General features: G+C 37.0%; 1 protein-coding gene across 1 annotated transcript in view; it reads left to right on the plus strand.

Moving 5' to 3' along the window:
* Window positions 1-23,498, plus strand: part of PSMD1 (proteasome 26S subunit, non-ATPase 1) — a 92,138-nt gene that overhangs the window by 64,899 nt on the left and 3,741 nt on the right. Inside the window, exons 17-23 of the mRNA XM_004773457.3 lie at window positions 1,112-1,226; window positions 4,398-4,514; window positions 11,245-11,347; window positions 15,719-15,888; window positions 18,086-18,178; window positions 19,763-19,849; window positions 20,379-20,525. Of these exons, the coding sequence (XP_004773514.1) occupies window positions 1,112-1,226; window positions 4,398-4,514; window positions 11,245-11,347; window positions 15,719-15,888; window positions 18,086-18,178; window positions 19,763-19,849; window positions 20,379-20,525 (832 nt within the window). The remainder of the gene's footprint in view (window positions 1-1,111; window positions 1,227-4,397; window positions 4,515-11,244; window positions 11,348-15,718; window positions 15,889-18,085; window positions 18,179-19,762; window positions 19,850-20,378; window positions 20,526-23,498) is intronic.

The following is a 23,498-nucleotide window of genomic DNA, read 5'->3' on the forward strand; positions in this document are numbered from 1 at the left end:
TACCCAGATACTCCCCTTACATTCTCTCTCTTTTTTTTTTCCCCTAAGGTTTTACTTATTTATTTGACAGAGAAGGAGGAACACAAGCAGAGGGGAACAGGAGAGGGAGAAGCAGGCTTCCCATCAAGCAGGGAGCCCGATGTGGGCCTCGATCCCAGGACCCTGGGATCATGACCTGAGCTGAAGGCAGGTGCTTAACAACTGAGCCACCCAGGTGCCCCTTACTTCTCTTCTAGTTATTACCCTCATCCTGCTGCCCCTGAAGAGTAACCACTATAAAGTTGAGATCAGGTATTTCATTAGTTAGGGTTTTCCTGGGTTTTTTTGTCTTTGCTGAGCTATGAAGAGGTTGAGAAAAAAACAATTTCTGGGGCACCTGGGTGGCTCAGTTGTTTGAGTGTCTGACTCTTGATTTCAGCTTGGGTAATGGTTTCAGGGTCATGGCATCAAGCTCCATGTCAGGCTCTGCGCTCAGCATGGAGTCTACTTGTCCCACTCCCTCTGCTTCTTCCCACACTCAACACGCTCTGTTGCTCTCTCTCAAATAAATAAATAAATAAAACTTAAAAAAAAAAATTCTGTCCTTATCAACACAACAATAGTTGCTAAAGAAAAAAAGCAGAATTTTTTCATTATCAAGGCATATTTACCAATTTGATATTCAATCAGAGTTATACTGGGTGATTCAGAGCTTTTGTGCAGCTTTGGAAACATCCCTGAGTCTGTATAACAGCTTTTGTCTTCTGATACAAAACACAAAGTAAGATCCATGTAGAGCATTATGTGCCCTCCACACCCTCATGGTTATTACCCATTATGGAGGAGGCACAAAGGAATGACTGTAATGCTTGGTCTAATGCAGAGTTATGGTTAAGGAATCACTGCTATATTCTGCTTTCTTTCTCTGCATTCTCAGGATACAGAAAATAGATTTTTAATATCAATAATTAGAATTCCATGGGTGGTTTTTTATTCTCCCTACTTCTATGTGAAATATAACTGTTGTTCCCCATACAGTTAAAAAAAAAAAAAAAAACTGTTTAAATTCTTCCATCTTTATTTAAAATATTTTACCTCTAACACTGTCTTCATTTCCTCTGTTTCTTATCAGGACCCCTGAACAGTGCCCCAGTGTTGTTTCATTGTTGTCAGAGAGTTACAATCCTCACGTGCGTTATGGAGCTGCTATGGCCCTGGGCATCTGCTGTGCTGGCACAGGAAACAAGGTAAAGCCCAAAGCCAGTTGGGTCAGTTCTTTCCTTGCACCAGACTGTTTTCCCTTGCAGAAAAGTTTGTATAGCCACCATAAAAATGCAAGTGTGGTGTGATCTATAAGAGTTAACTTGTCTCACTAAGCTTCCCAGAACTACCTTCCTCACATGCTGGGTTCCTCTAAGCCGGTTAAGAATAAACCACCACATTGCGTGGGTGACTGTAATGGAAACAATGCTGTTGAATTTCTTCTTGAAACCATTGATTTCCTTTAAAAAAAGAAGATAGAATACTTTTTTTCTTTGAAGAATTACTCTGGTCACTTTACATGGTAATTTACATGTTTAATTGGCATGATTAATATTGTGGAAATCAACCTTCTTGAATGAGACCATCCAAATCAGCTAACCTTCCTTTTTTGTTTTTGTTTTAAGAAAGTCATTTAACTGCTATTTGCCTGATTATTCTCGCAAACGTAATAGCTAACCTGATACTTGTTAAATCCTCAAAAGTGACAGAATCAAGAGCGGGTTAGGCAAGCAAATGACTGGGAAATACAATTCATCATGGGATTGATAAAGAAATGCACTCTTGCTTAAACAGGTATTTTTCATTCACAGCAATGACATAATCATCTCATTTTTGCCTTTCATAGCACAAACCCATATACCTTAACCACTCCCCAGAACATGATCTTTTCTTTTAATGGAGTATGTGCATGCATGGGTGTGTGTGTGTGTGTGTGTGTGTGTGTGTGTGTGTGTGTGTGAGAGAGAGAAAGAGAGAGAGAGAATACAAGCATAATGAGAACGAGAACATAAAGAACACAAGTATAGCTAGATTATGCTCCCAGTGTCTTTACATCAGAGGAGTCATTGTTTTTAATTCTCTCTTGTCCACAATAAAATAAAATAAAATAAAACATAGTTACTTACTGATTGAGTCCAGGAATTAAATTTTAATTTGCTCAACTTTTTCTCTAATAAAGAGTATTAGTATTGGATACAAATAACTTTTTCTAGTCACATAAAACCTTACTAAAGCTAGGAATTAAAATGGCATTTTCACTATATGTGATAAAAATTGCATAAAAATTTGTAGAGAAACATCCCCTTCTGGTATTCTCATTCATCTCCTTACCCTGCTTTGTTTTTTCTTCATAGGACTTATCACCACCTGATATTTTTATTACACGTATCTATTTATTGTCTGTCTCTGCCCTGAAATGTGAGGTCCCTAAGAACAGAATATTCACTGCTACAACCTAAAGTCAGACCTGACACATAGTAGGCATTCAGTAAATATTTTTCAAATCAGTGTTGGGAGGGAAGATCCTTTAAGGATATGATGGTGAATGAGTTGAACATAGTTTCTGTCCTCACAGAGATTTGTTTTTAAAGTGTTTTTTTGAGGCGGGATTTCTTACCTGAGAATGTATCTTCAGTTTTATTAGAAATATCATTGGGTTTATAAAATACAGTTTATAGAAATTGGCCTTCATTTTTTTCTGGAACACATCTGCTCTGTAAACAAAGGAAAATTATGTTGGATGTTTTATAAAGTATTTCCCATTCAGATCTTCAGTAGACATTTATGTTAAGCCTCTTAAGTTAAATGTATATTAGATTTTTTTTTTCTTTCCAGATTATTGTGAACTTAATATGATGTCTAGGAGCAAATGTTCTTTGAGACACAGAACCTGACAAGTTAATTCAATGAAAAATTTTTATTACTCATATTAAACAGGTCTGCTTTATTTCTAGATAGTTTGTGTGATCTATATAACAATTACCTATCTGACCTATCTAACCTATCTAACAATACCTGACCTATCTGACCTATCGAACAATACCTATTTGACCAAGGTTTGGTGTCTTATTTTTATTTATTAAAAACTCAAAAGTTTTTTTATGTTCTAAAATGTATCTTTGAGGTTGTATCACATACCTCAAAGACCAAGTTAGTGTCTTTTAACTTATAAGTTGGAAATTTGCTTATATTTTTATCATGACTACCTCATAAAAAGTATTGACAGTACTATGAGTGTGTTTAAAAAACTCTGCACAATGTCATGACATCTTTCACTGAAATGGGGAGAAAGAATACTCTTATCTCTTACACGTATTATCTGTTATCAGCTCTGATTTTTAAAATAAATGAATCCACATGTAAAGAAATCTGAAGTTGTTTGCCTAAAAAAAAAAGAATTCAACTTGTTCTTTCCTTCCTTGGCCTTGAAACAAAGGATATTTAAGAAATGGCATACTGTATTAAGAAATAAATTTGATAATTTTGTTAACCCATTGCTTTTTTCCTCTGGATTTATATCTACCAAAGACCTTATAAGGAATCCTATAAAGTGGCACTTAACAAAATTTCTGCACGTTGTTAACAGAACTTACATAGGGTAAAAGAGTTCTTGGTCAAATATAGTGAACAAATGCTAGGATAAACAAAGTTTGAGTAATTTCTTTAATGAGGCTCTGGATCTTTTGGTATGGTGTGCATTCAGAGAGTATTTGATAAGCTGTATATATTTTGAACCTGCAAGGGACAGTGATATATAGTACTCCAGAACTACCAAACTTAAATTTCACCAAGGAATCCCTTTTTCATAGAACCAATTATTCTGAAGAATATAATATTGGGGAATCCTTTTAAACATCGATTTAATTTTTTAAGTTAGGTCTTACAAAATCATCAAAGACATTACCTTAACCTAATATTTGATGGAAGTTGAATACTTAATTCAGATTTTGGGGTCAGACAGGCCTGAGTGCTCTACTTACATGACTTTGGACAAATTTCTTAACCTCGGTTTCCTTTGTTTATAAAGATTGTATTATGTTGTTGTTTATTTGTTTTTGTTTTACGATTAATGGAATTATATGGGATAACATATATAATGCTGTTGTACCTGGAAAATAGTAGGTGTTTATCAAACATTAATCTCATTTTCTGTTACTTCTTTTTGACTTCTTTTACCTCAGGACAGGAGCACCAGTTCTACAAGCTTCCTTCTCACTTATGGTCAACTGTATTGAAACTTAAAGCATACTCAGTTGCAAGTAGTCTTTAATGAACTCACTACAATGTTAGATGAAAGTACCGATTTAGAATAATAGTAACTAATTTGAAAATCCAGCTACACCAGCTTAATTTAAAGTTTTTTTTAATGTTTTCAGGAAGCAATTAATTTGTTAGAGCCAATGACAAATGACCCTGTGAACTATGTGAGGCAAGGAGCTCTGATAGCTTCGGCTCTCATCATGATCCAGCAGACTGAAATCACTTGTCCAAAGGTGAGCAAACAAATTCTCCAGAAGAGAGCTGGTTCAGGCTTTTCTTTAGTAACTTACCCTCGTTTAAGGACAATTTTACCTCAAATGTAGTGGACACCAAACATAAAAGAAGTAAAAAAAAGGTGGGTAAAAGAGACAACTTTAACTATATAACACTCTTTAAATGCATTTTTTTACGGATTTATAGTCCCTTTGTTAATTTAACTATTTAGCCATACTTGAAAAATTAGAACTTACAGGTTGATGAAATCATAAAAATGAACTTTAATTTTTACTTCCTACTGTCCTCTTAAAATGCGTTTAGTAGGATAACCTGTTCCTCTGATAGAGGATGCAAATTTAGGTAGTCCATGACTTTTTGATTCATCTTTTTAAGGTAATAAAAAGTCCTGCATTCATTTTATATGGTATATACAATCTCAGTTTAGAAATGAGTATATCCAGATTCTCTGTTAGAATGTCACTGCCCCCCTGGGAGACATTCACATGGCTCCAAGACCGCTCTCTCCTTTCTGACCCATATCTGCTCACAGAACCAATCCTGCATATTTTGCCCTTGTAACTAGGAGTATATGGTTCTCAGTGTAACTTTACTTGCCCTGTCCCTCTCTCCTCCTCTCTGTCATCTTCTCCCTCCTCTTCTCCATCTCCCTCACACTCTCTGCTAGTACTTCAGTGGATAGCTAATTTCTCTTAACTTTTCATGTCATATGTCCATGCACAGTGACCACTGATCTTATTAAGCTCTCCACATGGTCCCTCTGAAGCCCATCTTTAGGTTTGGAGTGAGGCACAAAGACCCACAGCTCATCTTTCCCCACAGAAATCCCCCTCACACATTCTGTAGTCCACTTCTCATAGGTACCTTGTGGATGGCTCCCAGCACAGATTTTGAGATACCTGTTTTAAAATATCCTCATGACACTCTCGCAGACATCATGTTAGAACATGATATCTAATGTATCTTAGCACCTCAGCCAAAACTTCTCATTTTGTTGAGAAAATGCACTGATCTTATTCACATGTACTAAAAATGATCACTTTTCATATATGAAATAGGTGTGTATACCTTATATAATAGGTTCAGAACTTTTTATTCATAATTTGAAATTAGAGCATTTAATAGTTTTTTATTAATTTTGCTTCCATTTGAAAAATAGTCAAGAAATTGACAACTGGAAAAACCATTGGCATACTGTCTTCTGCCTCATCAAGCACATGTAGAACATCCTTATTTTCAGCAAAGTAGATTGATGGGGGAGGGAGGATGGAGAAGAGCAAAACTTCCAGAACTCATTGATCATTCATTCTCATTTTATAGAACTTTGTTTAATAAATTCCCGGGTTTTTTTTAAGGATTTTATTTATTTATTTGAGAGAGAGAGCATGAGAGAGGGGAAAGTTAGAGGGAGAAGCAGACTCCCCACCGAGCAGGGAGCCTGATATGGGACTCGATCCTGGAACTCCAGGATCATGACCTAAGCCAAAGGCAGTCGCTTAACCAACTGAGCCATCCAGATGCCCTAGATTCCCATTTCTAAGCAGTTGCTATCATTTTTATTTCATTTTCCGAGTGCTGCTCTCTCTCTCTCTCTCTCTGTCAAAATCATTTGTTAAGACTTCTAAAAACTGGGTTATTGCAAAAATAGAATCCCACCTTCTCATTTTGTTTTAATATTACTTCATATATTGTATGTTCTAGAGAAAACATCTTTTCAGAGAGTCCACATTTCTTTTTAGCTTTTGTTTTTAAATATATCAGTTATAATATGAATAGCTTTTGCATCTTTTATTTCTGCTTTTGATCTGAGCTTTATCTGCTGGCAGTTACCCAATTGAGTAATGTTGTTAAAGAAGGAAGTTTAGGCCATAGAGTGCACCTCCCCAACAGTAATATATAGTATTTACTCACTTTGACCTCTCATGTTGCTTTCATGTTATTTTACTGTAAACAAGACAAATGTTTTACTGTCTTTTCATCTTTTGCTGTAGGATTTTGTTGATTTTTCAACCATAAACTCCGCCCCAACTCTGGCAGGGACCTTTGGAATGGGGGTGGTGTAGGGTAGACTATGTAGTTTGAAAAAGCATTCAACTATTTACTCTAATAAATAAAACTTTTTCACATTTAGAAAAGTGGAAAAAATACAGAATTTAAATAATTATTATTTTTTAATCATTCCATAAAATGCCTTTGAACCGTCTTCGTTGATGTGAATACGTGGGGAGCACTTCCATCTTCAGGCTTTATCAGAATCTTGAGTATTAATTACGAATGCTGACATGCAGTTATAGCTGCTCTAGCTGTTGCCATTAATGTAAACTCTGGGAAAAAAGTTAAATGTGTATGCTACTGACTATGAAAGCAAAGCTACATATGCCAGTGTAGAACTCCAGTATTTTTTCAGGAAACACTGTTCCTTAGCGGGAAATTGTTTACTCAACTCATGAATTCTTAAAGTTTGAGTTCTGTTTCATTTTTTTCTGCTATCAGGCATGCTATAAAGACTTCTGTGGGCTTTCATTTATATCATCTCCCTTTTATCTGATTATTGCTAACAAGACAACTTGATATTATTTTGGAATGATATGTGACTTTTGCTCAAAAGAAAAAGCTGTTAACAAACTGGAAGAAGGGTGCCTGAGTGGCTCAGCCCATTAAGCATCTGACTCCTGGTTTTGGCTCAGGTCCTGACCTCACAGTCATAGGATTGAGCCCCCCACATTGGGCTCTGTGCTCAGTACAGTGTTGGCTTCAAATTCTCTCTCCCTCTCCCTCCCCCTCTGTCCCTCCATATACATGTGCGCTCTCTCTCTCTCAAAAAAATACATAAGTAAAATCTTTAAAAAAAAAAAAAAAGCTTAAAGAGAAGTAAGTTCTCAAGACTAGAGAGTCCTACTGTATGGTTGTTGCAAACTGCTCAAGATCAAGTGGAAGTAAAATGGAGATGAAGTACTAATTTCATCAAGGCTATAACCACCCCTCAGAGAAATCCATAAGGGACATTCTCTGATAGTTTGTGAAATTCACAGTGGAAAGTTCCAAAGGAAGTATTTATGTAAGCATCATATACATCACATCCTTTTGCAGAATGCTGTCTTAATGCTTAGTTCTATATACACTGTGATCTCGGTTTAAGTTAATTCCAGTGCATCTTTTCTTTCATCTTCTGCCAGTTTTTTTGATCATTCACTCTCAACAAAATAGACCCAGGAACATTGTATACACCCCTGGGTGATTACAAACCCAATTTAGAAATCCCTTAGACCAGAGATTCAAAACATTTTAACTAGAGTAATGTACTTTTTATAGGTCCTTTGAACTGTTTCTACTCAAGAACCCAACTCTACTCTTTATGAAGGATCTGTCTTTTGTTTTCCTTGTTAAGTGAAATCCACCTTTAGCATTTTTGAACATATACGTAATTATCATTTATAGAATCAGATAAAATATTGGAGTGTAAAAATAAAATCTCTGATGCTCCTCCTTGCGTAATATCATCTGGCCTAGGGTTACCTGCTGTAGGTAAGTAACCACAACTGGCAGGTGCTCTTTTGGCAGTAGGATCCAAGTTTGGCCAAGCTTGATAAGCTTTTGCAGTTCTAAAATCACAATTTGAGTCGATTAGGCTTTTGTGAGCCATCATAAGCACCTATAATATTTCTGTGGAGAAATCTTTGAACTTTTATAAGATGAAATTATAAGAATAAAATTTTATAAATGGTAATCTATATTACCGTTCCTACCTTAAGGTAGGAACTTGGACTCTAACAGTGTCAATGATAATAGAAAGAGCTACAAGCAACTACCATAAACAAAATAATACTCATAAAACTGAGAAAGGAGCTAAAAACATCATTTTTTATATTGATCATGGGGAAATCATGATAATATTGACAATATCTTAAAAGGATAAAGATAATTTTTGTTTTAGGCATGTTGAGTTTGAGATGATAGCAAGTCAGCTGGAAATAAGATGAGAGTAAAGGAAAAAATCAGAATTGAAGATAGAGATTTGGGAACTAACTACAAAGAAACTACACAAGTCCATAGCCCTATATCTGCAGTTCTAAAATCCAAAAAGCTCTGAAAACTGAAAAGAGGATTGTTTATTTTTCAGGACTCATTTGGCTGTAAAACTTGAATTATTATGAACTCATTTATAGACTTTATCCCAGTTAGTGTTAATGTTCAATCATTTAGCTCCTTCTGAAATACTAATTTATTTGATTATAGGGTATTGCTCCCATGCTCCCTTGAGTATTATATATGTATGGTATATAGACCATGTTATCTTTACAAATTCTGAATTCCAAAATTCATCTGACCTCAGGGATTTCATGGAAGAAGTTATATACCTATAGTTGAAGTCATAAGAGCAGATGTAATGACAGAAAAAGAGAAAAGGAAGACAACTTCAAAACTCATCCTTGATGTGCTGCTTTATTTCTCTATGTAGGAAAATAGATAAAAATTGAAACATACCCAGCTGATAAGTACCAACAGAAATGACCCCAAAGAACTTTATTTCCTTCTCCCCTTTTTTTTTTCCCTGAAAGTGTTTTTCCCCCCAGCAGTATAAGGTATAGAGTTTAAAAATATGATGAATGTTAAAAATGCATGAATTTGGAGAAGGTGGATTTTTAGATAATCATGTGCAGCAGAATGACTGCATGGATCACAGGATTGCCTAGAATTTGTCTTTTCTGTGAGACGCTCGTAATATAAAATGGGAAATAAACATTTTTCTCCCACAAATTATACTTTCTCTGGAGGCACCATACTGTTCATAACAGTGAAATTGAACCAGAAATCATAATCCTCATCATGATTGCAGTTAGTTATTTGATCGCAAACAGGCCAGTCACGTCACCTATCTTGCTTCAGTTTCCCATCCGTATGTACAGGGAGTATATGATCTCAAACTTGACTTCAAATTTAAGATACTATCCTAACCTACTAAAATAATTCTTTATGAAGAATCATAACATGAGAATTACTACTCCATAAGTAATAAAATGTGAGGAAAACAATTTTTAAATGATAAGTAAGAAATAGCTCTTTGAAGTAGTCTACTTAATTGGAGAGTCCTATGACATATTTGTATTGATATTTTTAATCTGTCTTTCAGTTTCACTGAACGTGTGATTTCCTATTGTTTTAAGTACAGTTTTATATTTAAATTCTTCCTCATGATGTACATACAGTGCTTTGTCCAGTGTTACTTTTTATAAGTTCATGACATTATTTCATAAACCTTTAAGCACATAAAATTTCCATCCTGTATAAGGAAATGTAAGTGTTCATCTAAAATAAGTTCAGAATCAAAGGAATTTGACCTTTTGAACCAGAATAAAAGCATCAAACCTTGGGATTTTTAAAACTAGAAGGGAATTTTATGATAATCTAGTCATGCTGGTTTTATAGTTAGATAAAGTAAGACCTATAGAAGAAAATGGCTCACTAATAGTTATATGCTAGGTAGTGGCAGAGAGAGTTCATTGTTTTTCTCATCACATTTTGTTAGCAGTATTAGGCTGCAGAGATAATAGTCAAGGGTGACTGGTAGGGTTCTTCCACAGTATGGTAGGATAATCCTGCTTACTGAATTATAAAACACTGTTTACACATTACATTACATATAGACTGCATCATATAATCCTTAACAGCAGCTGTGTAAGATAGATCCTATAATCCCTATAGGGATGAAGAGACTGAAATGATGAAAAGCTAAGTAACTTTCCTAAATGACTTACTGAAGGAGAGATCTTTATAAGCCAAGGCTGTCTGATTCTCTCTTACCCTGCATTGCACAGCATGGCTTCCAAGACCAAGACAGGTGAAGAGGGGAAGAGATTCTGAAAGAATATGTCATGCAAGTAAGGTCATTATATTAGGAAACTCAAAGTCATTATTTTCTGCTTTGGGCAAATTTGGGGACCTCCATGATCACGTGCTTCTTGAATAGGCAGACTTCTTCCTGGGTGCCTACCCCTTGAAAGGCACTGGTGGGAAAACAGAAGTGTAAGACAAGGAGGAAGCATAAAATAGTTCCGTTATTGTCACTCACACAGTTTTAAAGCAATCACAAATATATTGATAACATGTATTTTATAAATTTATTTTCTAATTGTAAAGTAATATATATTAGTTTTAAGAATACAGAAAAAAATAAAGAAACAAAAATTCCAGTAATTCCACCCTGAGTTAGCACGTGTTCTCAAAATTAATATGTGTATGTAATGAAAATCTTGATGTGAATATACACTAAATCCAAAATATGCCTCACACATCTTCACTAAAGGGTAGTTTACTTGAAGACAGAATTGAAGGATTATGCCTGCTAGGAAATCTATAAGGGTGATGGTAAGCAAAGTAGCTGTTATTCACAGTACAATTAAAGCCTCAGTGTTCGCTTGAACTGTTTAAGCCTGCTAACAGTGGTGCGATTCAAAGTCACATTCAGCATTTCCATGAGTTTGAATCACCCACTGGGGAATGAGGATTGAAAACAGAACTGGTGTTCCAGTTCTTATGACAAGTCATAACACCCATGATTTCAACTATGGAACTTTTCTGCCTTGATACCTGGTTTGTATCTCTCTCTTTTTGAATGTTGTGAATTTCAGAGCTCAATTTTCATTATAATTTGAACAGTCTATTCCCTGGTCTGAAATGGCTCCACAAATGAATATGATATGACTACAATTCTTTTGCATGTTCCTTCAGGTGAATCAGTTCAGACAGCTGTATTCCAAAGTTATCAATGATAAACATGATGATGTCATGGCCAAGTTTGGCGCTATTTTGGCACAAGGCATACTGGATGCAGGTAAATTTTAAATCTTCCAGATGTATTTATTTAAACTAAATCTGATGAAGTACCTATCTGCTCTAACTATATGACATAGTAGAAATTGGGAAAATTATTTGGGGAATTGTTTGGGAAGTTTTCTGTGGGAAAATTATTCCTAGAGGAAACATAGAACCTATAGTTCATGGAAATTGACACTGAATTGGCTGGGTTTTATCAGTCCCTAGTTTACATTCAAGTTCATTTTCTATGGGTTTCGACAAATGCATAATTATATATCCACCATTACATCATAGGCAATAGTTTCAGTGCCCTAAAAATCCTCTGTGTGCCACCTTTTTTCCTCTCTCTCCTTCCATACAATCCCCTGGCAACCGCTGATCTTTTTATTGTCTCTGTAACTTTAGTTTTTCCATTTCCAGAGTATTATACAGCTGGAATCATACAGGATGTAGCCATTTGAGGTTGGCTACTTTGGGTAATTGGTTTTTAAATAGGATTTAGGAGTAACATTTTACTATTCCATAATCCATTTATTTCTTTTAGCTGCCAGTTTTTGAGCTTTGTACTTTTACATACAACGCTTTAGTTGTTCATTCTTGTTCATTCAGTACTACTACAGTTTTTTGCTGGTTTCTGCTATATTATCTGTTAAGAATTAGGGGAGGACTGCAGCAACATCTTCCTAGGAACATCGCCAAAGGCAAGGGAAGCAAGGGCAAAAATGAACGATTGGGATTTCATCAAGATCAAAAGCTTTTGCACAGCAAAGGAAACAGTTAACAAAATCAAAAGACAACTGACAGAATGGGAGAAGATATTTGCAAATGACATATCAGATAAAGGATTAGTGTCCAAAATCTATAAAGAATTTAGCAAACTCAACACCCAAAGAACAAATAATCCAATCAAGAAATGGGCAGAGGACATGAACAGACATTTCTGCAAAGAAGACATCCAGATGGCCAACAGACACATGAAAAAGTGCTCCATATCACTCGGCATCAGGGAAATACAAATCAAAACCACAATGAGATATCACCTCACACCAGTCAGAATGGCTAAAATCAACAAGTCAGGAAATGACAGATGCTGGCGAGGATGCGGAGAAAGGGGAACCCTCCTCCACTGTTGATGGGAATGCAAGCTGGTGCAGCCACTCTGGAAAACAGCATGGAGGTTCCTCAAAATGCTGAAAATAGAACTGCCCTATGACCCAGCAATTGCACTATTGGGTATTTACCCTAAAGATACAAACATAGTGATCCAAAGGGGCACGTGCACCCGAATGTTTATAGCAGCAATGTCCACAATAGCCAAACTATGGAAAGAACCTAGATGTCCATCAACAGATGAATGGATCAAGAAGATGTGGTATATATACACAACGGAATACTATGCAGCCATCAAAAGAAATGAAATCTTGCCATTTGCGACAACATGGATGGAACTAGAGCATATCATGCTTAGCGAAATAAGTCAAGCAGAGAAAGACAACTATCATATGATCTCCCTGATATGAGGAAGTGGTGATGCAACATAGGGGCTTAAGTGGGTAGAAGAAGAATCAATGAAATAAGTTGGAATTGGGAGGGAGACAAACCATAAGTGACTCTTAATCTCACAAAACAAACTGAGGGTTGCTGGGGGGCGGAGGGTTGGGAGAAGGGGGTGGGATTATGGACATTGGGGAGGGTATGTGCTTTGGTGAGTGCTGTGAAGTGTGTAAACCTGGTGATTCATAGACCTGTACCCCTGGGGATAAAAATATATGTTTATAAAAAATAAAAAAATTAAAAAAAAAAACACCAAGAGAAGAAAAAATTTAAAAAATAAAAATTAAAAAAAGAAAAAGAAAAAAAGAATTAGGGGAGGATACTTCTCTGTTTCGGCCTTATTTTAATCTTTACTAGAAGTCCTCTCTCTCCCTCCCTTCCTTCCCCTGTCAGCCCCTCTCCCTTCACTGCCTTTTATGAGTATCTCTTTGAATTGTCAGTGGACCAGTCAAGTTTTGATGCTTCTTTCCGTTTATCTTTTTATTTACTATGTTTTTCGCCTTACTTATTTTAGTGTTATTCAGTACTTAAAAGTTCTGTGCTGCTGTGTTCACTATTACAAGCCGAATTTTTCTCTCACCCTTTTCACTTTATCAGTATCCTGTCCTACAAACTGCTGCAGCTGCAAAAGAAAAAATAAAACAAAAAAAAAAAACCAACAAAAAACATGTAGTCCTGCAGTCTGGCTCTCAGAAGTTAGTGTTAATGGAGGATCTCTAGGGCAGCTTCAAAGGAATGAGTGAAGTTGAAGTTTATGGGAATTCACTCAATGATTTGGTCTCTTCAGGGAGAAGAGCCAAAAATTAAGGTTTATGACCAAAGTTTGTAAAACTGTGTAAACACTACCAATGGGATAAACTCTTTCTTGTTTTGTATTAAATCTTAGACTCGTGGAACAAAAGACTAGTTTAGTTTCTAAGTCTGAAGAAAATGGGTTTCACTGAAATAAAGGGAATTCAGCTTTAGAACTAAAAATATTATCATGTATTCTGAGCAGCCTTCCCCTCTCCTTTGCCCTACCCAGCCTTCACCCTGGGTTAGATGCCATGCTTAGCTATATGTCCTCCCTAGTGTCCAGGTTTCAGTCTCATAATGCTTGTATGCCCTAGTTTAATTATCTAGTTATTTGTCTTCTCCACTAGAGTAGAGGCTCCTTGGGATCTCTTTTCAGTATTTTGTTCAAAATTCTCAATATATAATGCATTTGGTGAATGTGGTAGTTAGCATAGGGAAGAGCACAAGCAGACAATAAATGCATATAACTCATCCCTGTTGGAAAAACAGAATTAAAGGGTACCTGATTTTTCTCCAAATAAAATCTAGATTATTTGATTATTATAAAAAACTGAACTGCTTTTCTAGCTTAGTAAAATTAGTTCTCACTTCCTGACTCTAATGTACAGCATCTGGGAGAGACTGAGGTTAAAAGAAGTGAAATGTGACCAATAGAGATCCAGAATTGGAATTCAAATTAGGATGGTGACTAGGCACAAATAGGCTCCATTTTTATAGGGTTGGGTTTTTTTTTTTAAGTGTGGAGAAGAGCAGAGGGAGAAGCAGACTTCCCGCTGAACAGGGAATCCGGTACAGGACTCGATCCCAGGACCCTGGGATCATGACCTGAGCCAAAGGCAGATGCTTAACGGACTGAACCACTGAGATACCCTTTATCAGGTATCTTATATAAACTAAAAGATTGGTGTCTCAGAGTTCTGGGGTCCAACACTAATACTGTTATATAGACCAGAGGCTGCAATACAGTAGCCTGTGGGCCAAATCGGATTTAAACATGTCTGCCTGCCTAACCAAGGTGCAAAATTTTGGACAAAATCCAGATTAGAGTCTACTTTTAAAAGTAGAATTACCTAGCAACTCTGGACGTATACCTTTAGTAACATGTCCTATTTAATTACAACATGGACTTTCTAGTTGCTTCAGTTCCCCACTGCTTCCAGGCCAGGTTTCTCATTTGTTTGCCTGACCGATTCCTAAAGGCATTCAAGTTTGTAACCCCTAATAGCCTCCTAGAATCTCAGACTTTCTAAAGTGGCCCAGTAAAGATCCAGCGAACTGATGCTTGGATCTTAGTTCTTATTCACTGGTATTCAGACTGTGTTTCTCTGCACTCCGTCAAGGGATGGTCTAGGAGATGTGGCATGAAGTTCGTAAACAGGACAGGCTGAGCCATTCAACCTCTCAACAACCCAAACTTCTGATTAAATAGAATTAGGTTTGATTTCATTGTTTCATATATTGTGCTTCCGCAAAATAATTTTCAGTTGACTCAAAGGTTGGATGGAGATTAAAGGTTTTCTTTTGTTGGTGGTACAGCTCTAGTTCCAGTGCTCTAGTCCAAACCCTCATTTTGCCAGTGGGAAAAGAGACTTTAGAGGGAAAATGATTTATCCAAGGTCACAAGGCTAGTTAATGGTGGAGCTGACTACATTCAGACATAACTAAGAAAGAAAGAGTAAAACTAAGCAAACAATATCTGCCTCTGGCCTCTTTGCTGTCGTTTGTAAATATGATGTATACTAAAGTTTTACTTCTTCTTAGGACATTAAAAACCTTAATGTATAATAAAGATTAATATTTAATTTAATATTCAGTTTTGATATCCTTCAGGCTTTGTTTTTGGAAAATTCCTACTTATATAGAAAAAAGGTCTAGATTACCCCGATTACAATATAACATTAACAAATTCCAGCTACTCTGTATCAGCTTTTATGAACTGTATTCCTAAAATAATCATCAAATGCTTCCCTAGTGCAATACTTAGATATCTTTATTACCCTACTAGATTTTTGTTCATTGTTTCTCTCTTTTTCTACAGGTGGTCATAATGTCACAATCTCCTTGCAGTCCAGGACTGGGCACACCCATATGCCTTCTGTAGTCGGTGTCCTTGTCTTTACCCAATTCTGGTTCTGGTTTCCTCTTTCACACTTCCTGTCATTGGCTTATACCCCTACCTGTGTCATTGGCCTTAACAAGGACTTAAAGGTATGTTTGTAACACCTCGGTTTTATAATGTATCATCTTCACTGTATCCTAACCACCCACTCATAAGAATTTTCATGAAATTTTAAAAATGAGTTGGCATCTCACCAGTATTGTATTTCCCCTTTAAATTGAGTCATCACCTTGTTGAGTGGAGTGTGTCAGTGGAAGTTTTGAAAATCAAATCTCCCTACTAGCATTAACCTTGGATGAATCAGTTGAGAGGGAATGGTAAGAGAGGGGGAAATATAAAAATATTTTATATAAGAGTGATCTATAGATCACTCTTCAGTTTTATTCAGTTTTATTACTGAAGTTCTTTGGGAGCTATTGAAGGATTTCTTGCAGAATGACATGATGAGATTTGCATTCTAGAAACAACATTCTGGTATCAGTGGAAGTCCATTACAATGAATGCTATTGCAGTAATTTCGGCAGGAAAGAAAGGTGACCCGAAGTAAATCTTAGTAAGGAGTGAAGGTTTGAGACAGGGCCATGTTTCAGAGTTGTGTGATGCTGGAATATTTGATGGAAGAAAGGATTACAGCTAAAAGGAAGAGCAAAATGGGAGGATGTCTCTCTGGTAGTGGCAGAAAACAAGGCCATCGTTGAGGATCTGAGGAATCTGACAGAAACTGGTCACATGACTCAAGGACTAAAGGTGACCCATCTCCTGTCATCACACCATCCTTTTTTTTTTTTTTTAAGATTTTATTTATTTGACAGAGAGAGAGAAATCACAAGTAGGCAGAGAAGCACGCAGAGAGAGAGGGGGGAGGAAGCAGGCTTCCTGCGGAGCAGAGAGCCCGACACGGGGCTTGATCCCAGGACCCTGGGATCATGACCTGAGCCGAAGGCAGAGGCTTTAAACCACTGAGCCGCCCAGGCACCCCGCCTTCAAATACTCTTAAATCTGGGCATCACTTGTGTTAAAATGGTCTGTTAAATTTCAGAGTGGAAAAATTGGAGGCCAGAAAATGGCTGATAAAGATTATTTCATCCAGTTGCCTTTTTTTTTTTCCAGTATAACTATACAGCCATTTATCCTTTACGTGTTTGAGCATAAAATTACTCACATTTATAAATATTGAGCAGTTTTATCTTTCAAGATAAGAATCTTTAGGGGCACCTGTGTGGCTCAGTCTGTTAAACGTCTGCCTTTGGCTCAGGTCGTGATTCCAAAGTCCTGGGATCAAGCCCTACGTCAGGCTCCCTGCTCAGCAGAGAGCCTGCTTCTCCCTCTCCCTCTGCATGCTATTCTGTCTACTTGTGTTCTCTCTGTCTCTATCAAATAAATAAATAAAATCAAAAAAGAAGAAGAAGATTCTTTAGGTTTCGCAATCCCTAACCTTTAACACTATGGTCAAACCTCTTACATGATCTATAGGGACTTTTTCCTCTAACACACAAAGACAAGATTCCTTATCCTAGTGAATGTGATGCCAATTACCATTCTCTATCGGTGTAAATTGGGGAAATAGAGAAAAATTCAGACTAGTGAATGTAACACCTACTCAATAAGTAATGTGAAGCTAACTTTTTCATTAGGCTCATGTTAGACTCTTATTAGGAGGGATTATGTGATACAGAAACGTGCAGACTTGTATAGGTTGTTGGAGTGGTGTAAGGAAGGTACATGGAAGTTAGGTATGCAGCTTAGGTAATCAAATAACACTTTACAAAGGAGGTAACAGTTGATCTGATGCTCACACCATGAGTGGGACTTAACCCACTAAATCAGGGGGTACGGCCAGTAAAGATGAGATGAAGAGGTGCCTCTGAACAGGCACAGAGCTTCAGGAAAGTATAGGGAATTACAGGCAGTTCCATAAAGCACTTTAGAACAAATTCATTGTGAGAAAACAGATCCCTGTAGGTACTATAAGAGAACATTTAGCCTGGATTGAAACGTCTGACTAAAAGCGTAGAATTCTTAAATATTGATTTGGGTTATTTTTGTTTTTTTAAGATTTTTTATTTATTTATTTGACAGAGAGAGATGACAAGCAGGCAGAGAGGCAGGCAGAGAGAGGGGAGGAAGCAGGCTCCCTGCTGAGCAGAGAGCCCGATGCGGGACTTGATCCCAGGACCCTGGGATCATGACCTGAGCCGAAGGCAGCGGCTTAACTCACTGAGCCACCCAGGCGCCCCTGATTTGGGTTTTTTTAACGTAAGGGAGAAAATTCTTTTATTTCTTCAGATGCCGAAAGTTCAGTATAAATCAAACTGTAAACCATCCACATTTGCATATCCTGCCCCTCTGGAAGTACCAAAAGAAAAAGAAAAGGAAAAGGTAAGTTCTTTGTTCCCTTGGGGAGCATTTATACTTATATATAGAAGCTACTTAGTATTTTCTTTGGGCTTGTTTTAAATATTTTTACGTTTTAAATTAGATATTTTCAAAATAATACTTCTTATGGTAAAATCTAACATTACACAAGAATGTAAAGTAAAAGCTCTTTTTCTCTCCCAGTCATCCAGGTCCCATGTTGCAGGAATCATAATTTGAATCCCTCCAAATGTTTTCTCCACACATTTCAATACTTTTTACACCACAGGTAGAATTATTTTTGACATACTGTTCTGCAGCTTATAGTTTTTACTTTAACAATTTTTAAGGGGCATCCGGCTGATTCAGTCGATAGAATGTGCAACTCTTGATCTCAGGACAATGAGTGCAAGCCCCACATTGGGCGTGTAGTCTACTTAAAATAAAACAAAGAACAATAATAACCTTTAGAAATTTCAATATATATGGATCTCATTGTTTGCTACGGACAATCCCTTTAGGTATACATATCATTACTTGTCTTCTCGGTTCTTCATTTGATGCACATTTTCAGGTGATTTCTAATTAATCACTATTACAAATGAGATTAAGAGTCTTCATACACATATATTTGTGAACTTGTACAAGTGTATCTGTAGGTTAGGGTATGAGATGTGATTGATGAAAAGTAATGTACATTATTTATTTTCATAGGTATTAACTAAATTTCCTTTCAAAGTGAAAGGAATATAACCAACTTATATTCCTCTGTCAACAGTATCTGAGAACACTCACTGATGTGTGTTAAATCGAACTATAGTGCATTCGAGAGCTGCACTTGCCCCTGACTTTTTCTCAGTAAAATTATCCTTTCTGATACCTTACATTTAAGAAAATGCTTTTTTTCCTCTCAAGGTAGTGTTCCATATTAGCCAGTTGTTGATTATTTGCTATAAACATTGTGTGTAAATGGGGATATTTATATAATTGACCAAATTTGAGGATGGTGGGTGATGATTGTCCTCTGACAACAACATCTCGTCTCATTTCATCAGCTCTGTTTCAAATGCCCAGCTTTTGGATCAGAAACAAAATCAGCTTTATACCAGTAGTACCAGCCTTTCAAAGTCTTTTTCACCCTGATTTCAGGGACACCCATCAGGAAGGGTAATTCTAGGCTAACCACTTACCCACTGTGTATTACAGTTGTAGGACATCTGATATGGTAAGAATATCTTTATGACCATGTTTGGAGGAATTTTTTTTGTTTTTTAGTGCTTTCCCTATAAAGTAAAAAAAAGGTGCAGCACCCAGATATCTCCGAATTGCATGATAGCAAATCCACATCTAAGGTAGGCTACAATTTAAAAAAAAAAAAATAGTAAGTTATATAGGACACAAGCCTCCAGAAATTAGAAGAGTCACCTGAGGACCATAATAGTAAATGTGAATAAATGTGCTGCTTGCTTTTCCCATGTATTCCCTAATGATTTGATTTTTTATGATGCCGCCAGGAAACCAAGTAGTATTGTCGAATCGAGTTCTCTTTGGGCTTGTATGTTTGTGTGTAGGTAAGGGATTATGATTTACCCTGTTTGCTTCCTCCAGGTTTCCACTGCTGTGTTATCTATTACTGCCAAGGCTAAAAAGAAGGAAAAAGAGAAGGAAAAAAAAGAAGAGGAGAAAATGGAAGTGGTAGGTATAATTTGGTGGTCATGTGGGTTGATATATCTATCTCTGTCATGGTCCAGACTCTTCCTTAAGTGAACGTTACCATACCTTGTTTTTGGCTTCCCTTAAATAAGTATCCTGTTCCAAGCAGAGACTCCAGTAGTTTTAATTGGAAGATACTTGAGTTCTTAGAGAAAACTATTACTAAGGTGTGTTTTGAAGGGCAGTGTAGAATTTTCAGACAATGAGATGATAGTGGGAGAAATAAAGGCCCTTTAAGCAAGGAGAATATCATTTGTTTAAATGGACCCTCTTTTTCTGGTCTACCCTGGTAGAAAAACCTCATCCTCTAAAACCAAGTTACACAGATTCTCACCCTTCACAGTTACCCTCTCCATCCTCTGAGTCTAGTATGACTTTGGTTGTACTTTCATTATATCTAATCCTAGCTACCCCTTGTGCCTACGAGTTGCTCAGTAAACTTTATCAAACATTATTCGGTGATGTGGAAGAGAAGTGAACCTTTGTTGGGCTATTTTTTAATATTTTCCAGGATGAAGCAGAAAAAAAGGAAGAAAAAGAGAAGAAAAAAGAACCTGAGCCAAACTTCCAGTTATTGGATAACCCTGCCCGAGTTATGCCTGCCCAGCTTAAGGTCCTGACCATGCCAGAGACTTGTAGATACCAGCCTTTCAAACCAGTAAGTTATTGATGGCCCTAAGCTATATATACCAGTGGGATAGTAATTCATGGGACAGTGGTATATTGACAGAGAAGAATACATCTCCAAAGCATTGGAGAAAGCTCTCGATACAAATCTCTTAGCAAAAGAGAGAACATTCCCTCCCATTTCATGTAGATTTGGGGACAGATTTTCTTTTTCCTTTGGGTAACCCTACAAACATCCTTCCTCTACCAGAAGGGTACACTATAGACCTTTCTAACACAGCATCGTTATTAGGAGCATAGACTCTGGGATCAGACATCCTGAGTTTGACTCCTGATTCTACCATTTACAGCCTTTGTAACCTTGAGTCTAGTACTAAACCTTTCTCTGCCTCAGTTTCCTCTACTGAAAATAAGAATTATACCTAACTCAGGAATGTGACAAAGAGTGAAAATGTAAGTTAATACACAGGCATTAGAGCACTGAATTTTACAATTTGAAAAGGATCTTCCTGCCATTTAATTTTTCTTAGGAAGAATGTATCAGGTTAGAAACAAATGCAAATCAGTAATTTGAGCATGATAATGTCTTTTTTCTCTGTTCTTGAAACTGGAAAAACTAGAAAGCCAGCAGTAGATACATTTAATACATCCAGATCTTGGACCTGCCTAAAATGTTATAGATGAGATTTCTAAAAAAAAAATAAACCCATTCTCATCTACTTGAAAGTGGTCCCTGATGGTGGTGAGTAGAAGGCATCTCTTACCTACACTGATGAGCCACGGTCTTACCTGACTAGATTATCATCTAAAGGAGACGGACAGGGATGGAAGATGGCTATATTTAGTGGTGAAGAGCTAGAATTGGGTGGAACTAAGTTTATATTCCAGCTCTGCCATTTCTTAGCTGTTTAACTAAGACAAGTCATTTAATGTTTCATGTTTCAGTTTACTCATCTGTTAAATGAGGAATATTGCACTGTCCAACATTCCTATCTGGTTTAAAAGACAAGTGTATAAAGTAATCATAAGTTGTGCACACACTGTATAAAAGTGTAAAGTTGAAATATGCATGAAATATGTCAAGGCTCTGGCACTATAGCAGATTGCCACCTAGTATTTAAAACTGAATGGCTTAAACAACAAACATTTCTCACAGTTGTAGCAGCTAGAAGTCCAAGATTAGGGTGCCAGCATGATTGGGTTCTTAGTAAAGGCCCTCATCCTACTTAGTAAAGGCCCTCTTTTCATTGTATCTTCTAAGACAGAGAGAAAGGAAAACTAGCTCTTTTCATGTCTCTCCTTATAAGAGCACTGATATCATTATTAATGAGGTCTTCACCTTGGTGACCTAATTGCTTCCTAAAGGTCTACATCCTAATACTATCACTTCGGGGGTTAGGATTTCAACATATGAATGGCAGGGTGGAAAGACACAAACATTCAGTCCATAACACAAAGGAATAGGGAAATACCAGTATATTGAAGTGTAGTTTTTGTATACTAGTGAAATTAAGTTACAGTTTTCCAGTGAGATCGAGATGTTAATTGCAAAGGCAACCACTTGACAAAATAATTCTAAAAGTGGACTAAAAGAAACAAGAAAATTAAACTTAGTACACTAGAAAATATCTATTTAATACCAAAGAAGCCAGCAGTGGAAGAATTGAGAAACAAAAATATATAAGACATACAAAAAACATCAAAATGGCAGGAGCAGGGGCGCCTGGATGGCTCAGTGGGTTGAACTTCTGCCTTCGGCTCAGGTCATAATCTCAGGGTCCTGGGATAGAGCCCCGCATCAGGCTCTCTGCTGAGTGGGGAGCCTGCATCCCCCCCTCCCTCTCTCCGCCAGCCTCTCTGCCTACTTGTGATCTCTCTCTTTGTCAAATGAATAAATAAAAAAAATTTTTTTTTTTTAAATGGCAGGAGCAAATTTTAGTAATCACATGAGATGTCTTTTTTTTTTTTTTTTTTTTTTTTTTTAAGTAAGCTCTAGGCCCAACATGGGCCTGGAACTCATGACCCCAAGATCAAGAGTCTCATGCTGTATCAATAAACTGAGCCAGCCAGGGGCCCTGATCACAGGAGATATAAGTGGACTAACCACACCTATTAAAAGGCTGAGATAAGCCAAACAGATAAAAAAGAAATGATCTGACTATATGCTCTCTACTAAAGACATGCTTTATGGAATACCTAGCTGGCTCAGTCAGCAGAGCATGCAACTCCTGATCTCAGGGTTATATGTTGGAACCCGACCCTTGGGTGTAGAGATTGCTTAAAAAAATAAGATCTTGGGGCGCCTGGGTGGCTCAGTGGGTTAAGCCGCTGCCTTCGGCTCAGGTCATGATCTCAGGGTCCTGGGATCAAGTCCCAATTTCTCTCCAGTGAGTTCAGAATGACAGAGTGAACAACATAAATATGACAGATATTTCACTTATGAAATAAGCCCGAGGCTCTCTGCTCAGCAGGGAGCCTGCTTCCTCCTCTCTCTCTCTCTGCCTGCCTCTCTGCCTACTTGTGATCTCTCTCTGTCAAATAAATAAAAATAAAATCTTAAAAAAAAAAAATAAGATCTTAAAACATACACATACTTTAGATTCAAAGATTGAAGTAGATTAAAAGCAAAAGGATAGGGAGATATCCCATGCCAACAAGTAACAAAAAGAGAGCTGGAGCAGCTGTACTAACATCAGACAAAATATGCTTTAAAAGAAAAATGGTTGGGGCACCTGGATGGCTCGTCATTTAAGTGCCTGCCCTCGGCTCAGGTCATGATCCTGGGGTCCTAGGATCGAGCCCCACATTGGGCTTCCCCTCTGCCTGCAGCTCCCCCTGCTTGTGCGTGCACGCTCTCTCTGCGTCAAATAAATAAATAAAATCTTAAAAAAAAAAAAGAAAAGAAAAAAATTGTTGCTGGAGACAACAGTGGTTTTACAGTGGTAAAAAGGTCACGAGCACCTGGCTGACTTGGACAGATCATGTAACTCTTGATCTTGGGGTT

The sequence above is a fragment of the Mustela putorius genome, unplaced genomic scaffold (assembly GCF_011764305.1).
Source record: "Mustela putorius furo isolate JIRA1106 unplaced genomic scaffold, ASM1176430v1.1 tig00000275_pilon_pilon_pilon, whole genome shotgun sequence".
Classification (NCBI taxonomy): domain Eukaryota; kingdom Metazoa; phylum Chordata; class Mammalia; order Carnivora; family Mustelidae; genus Mustela; species Mustela putorius.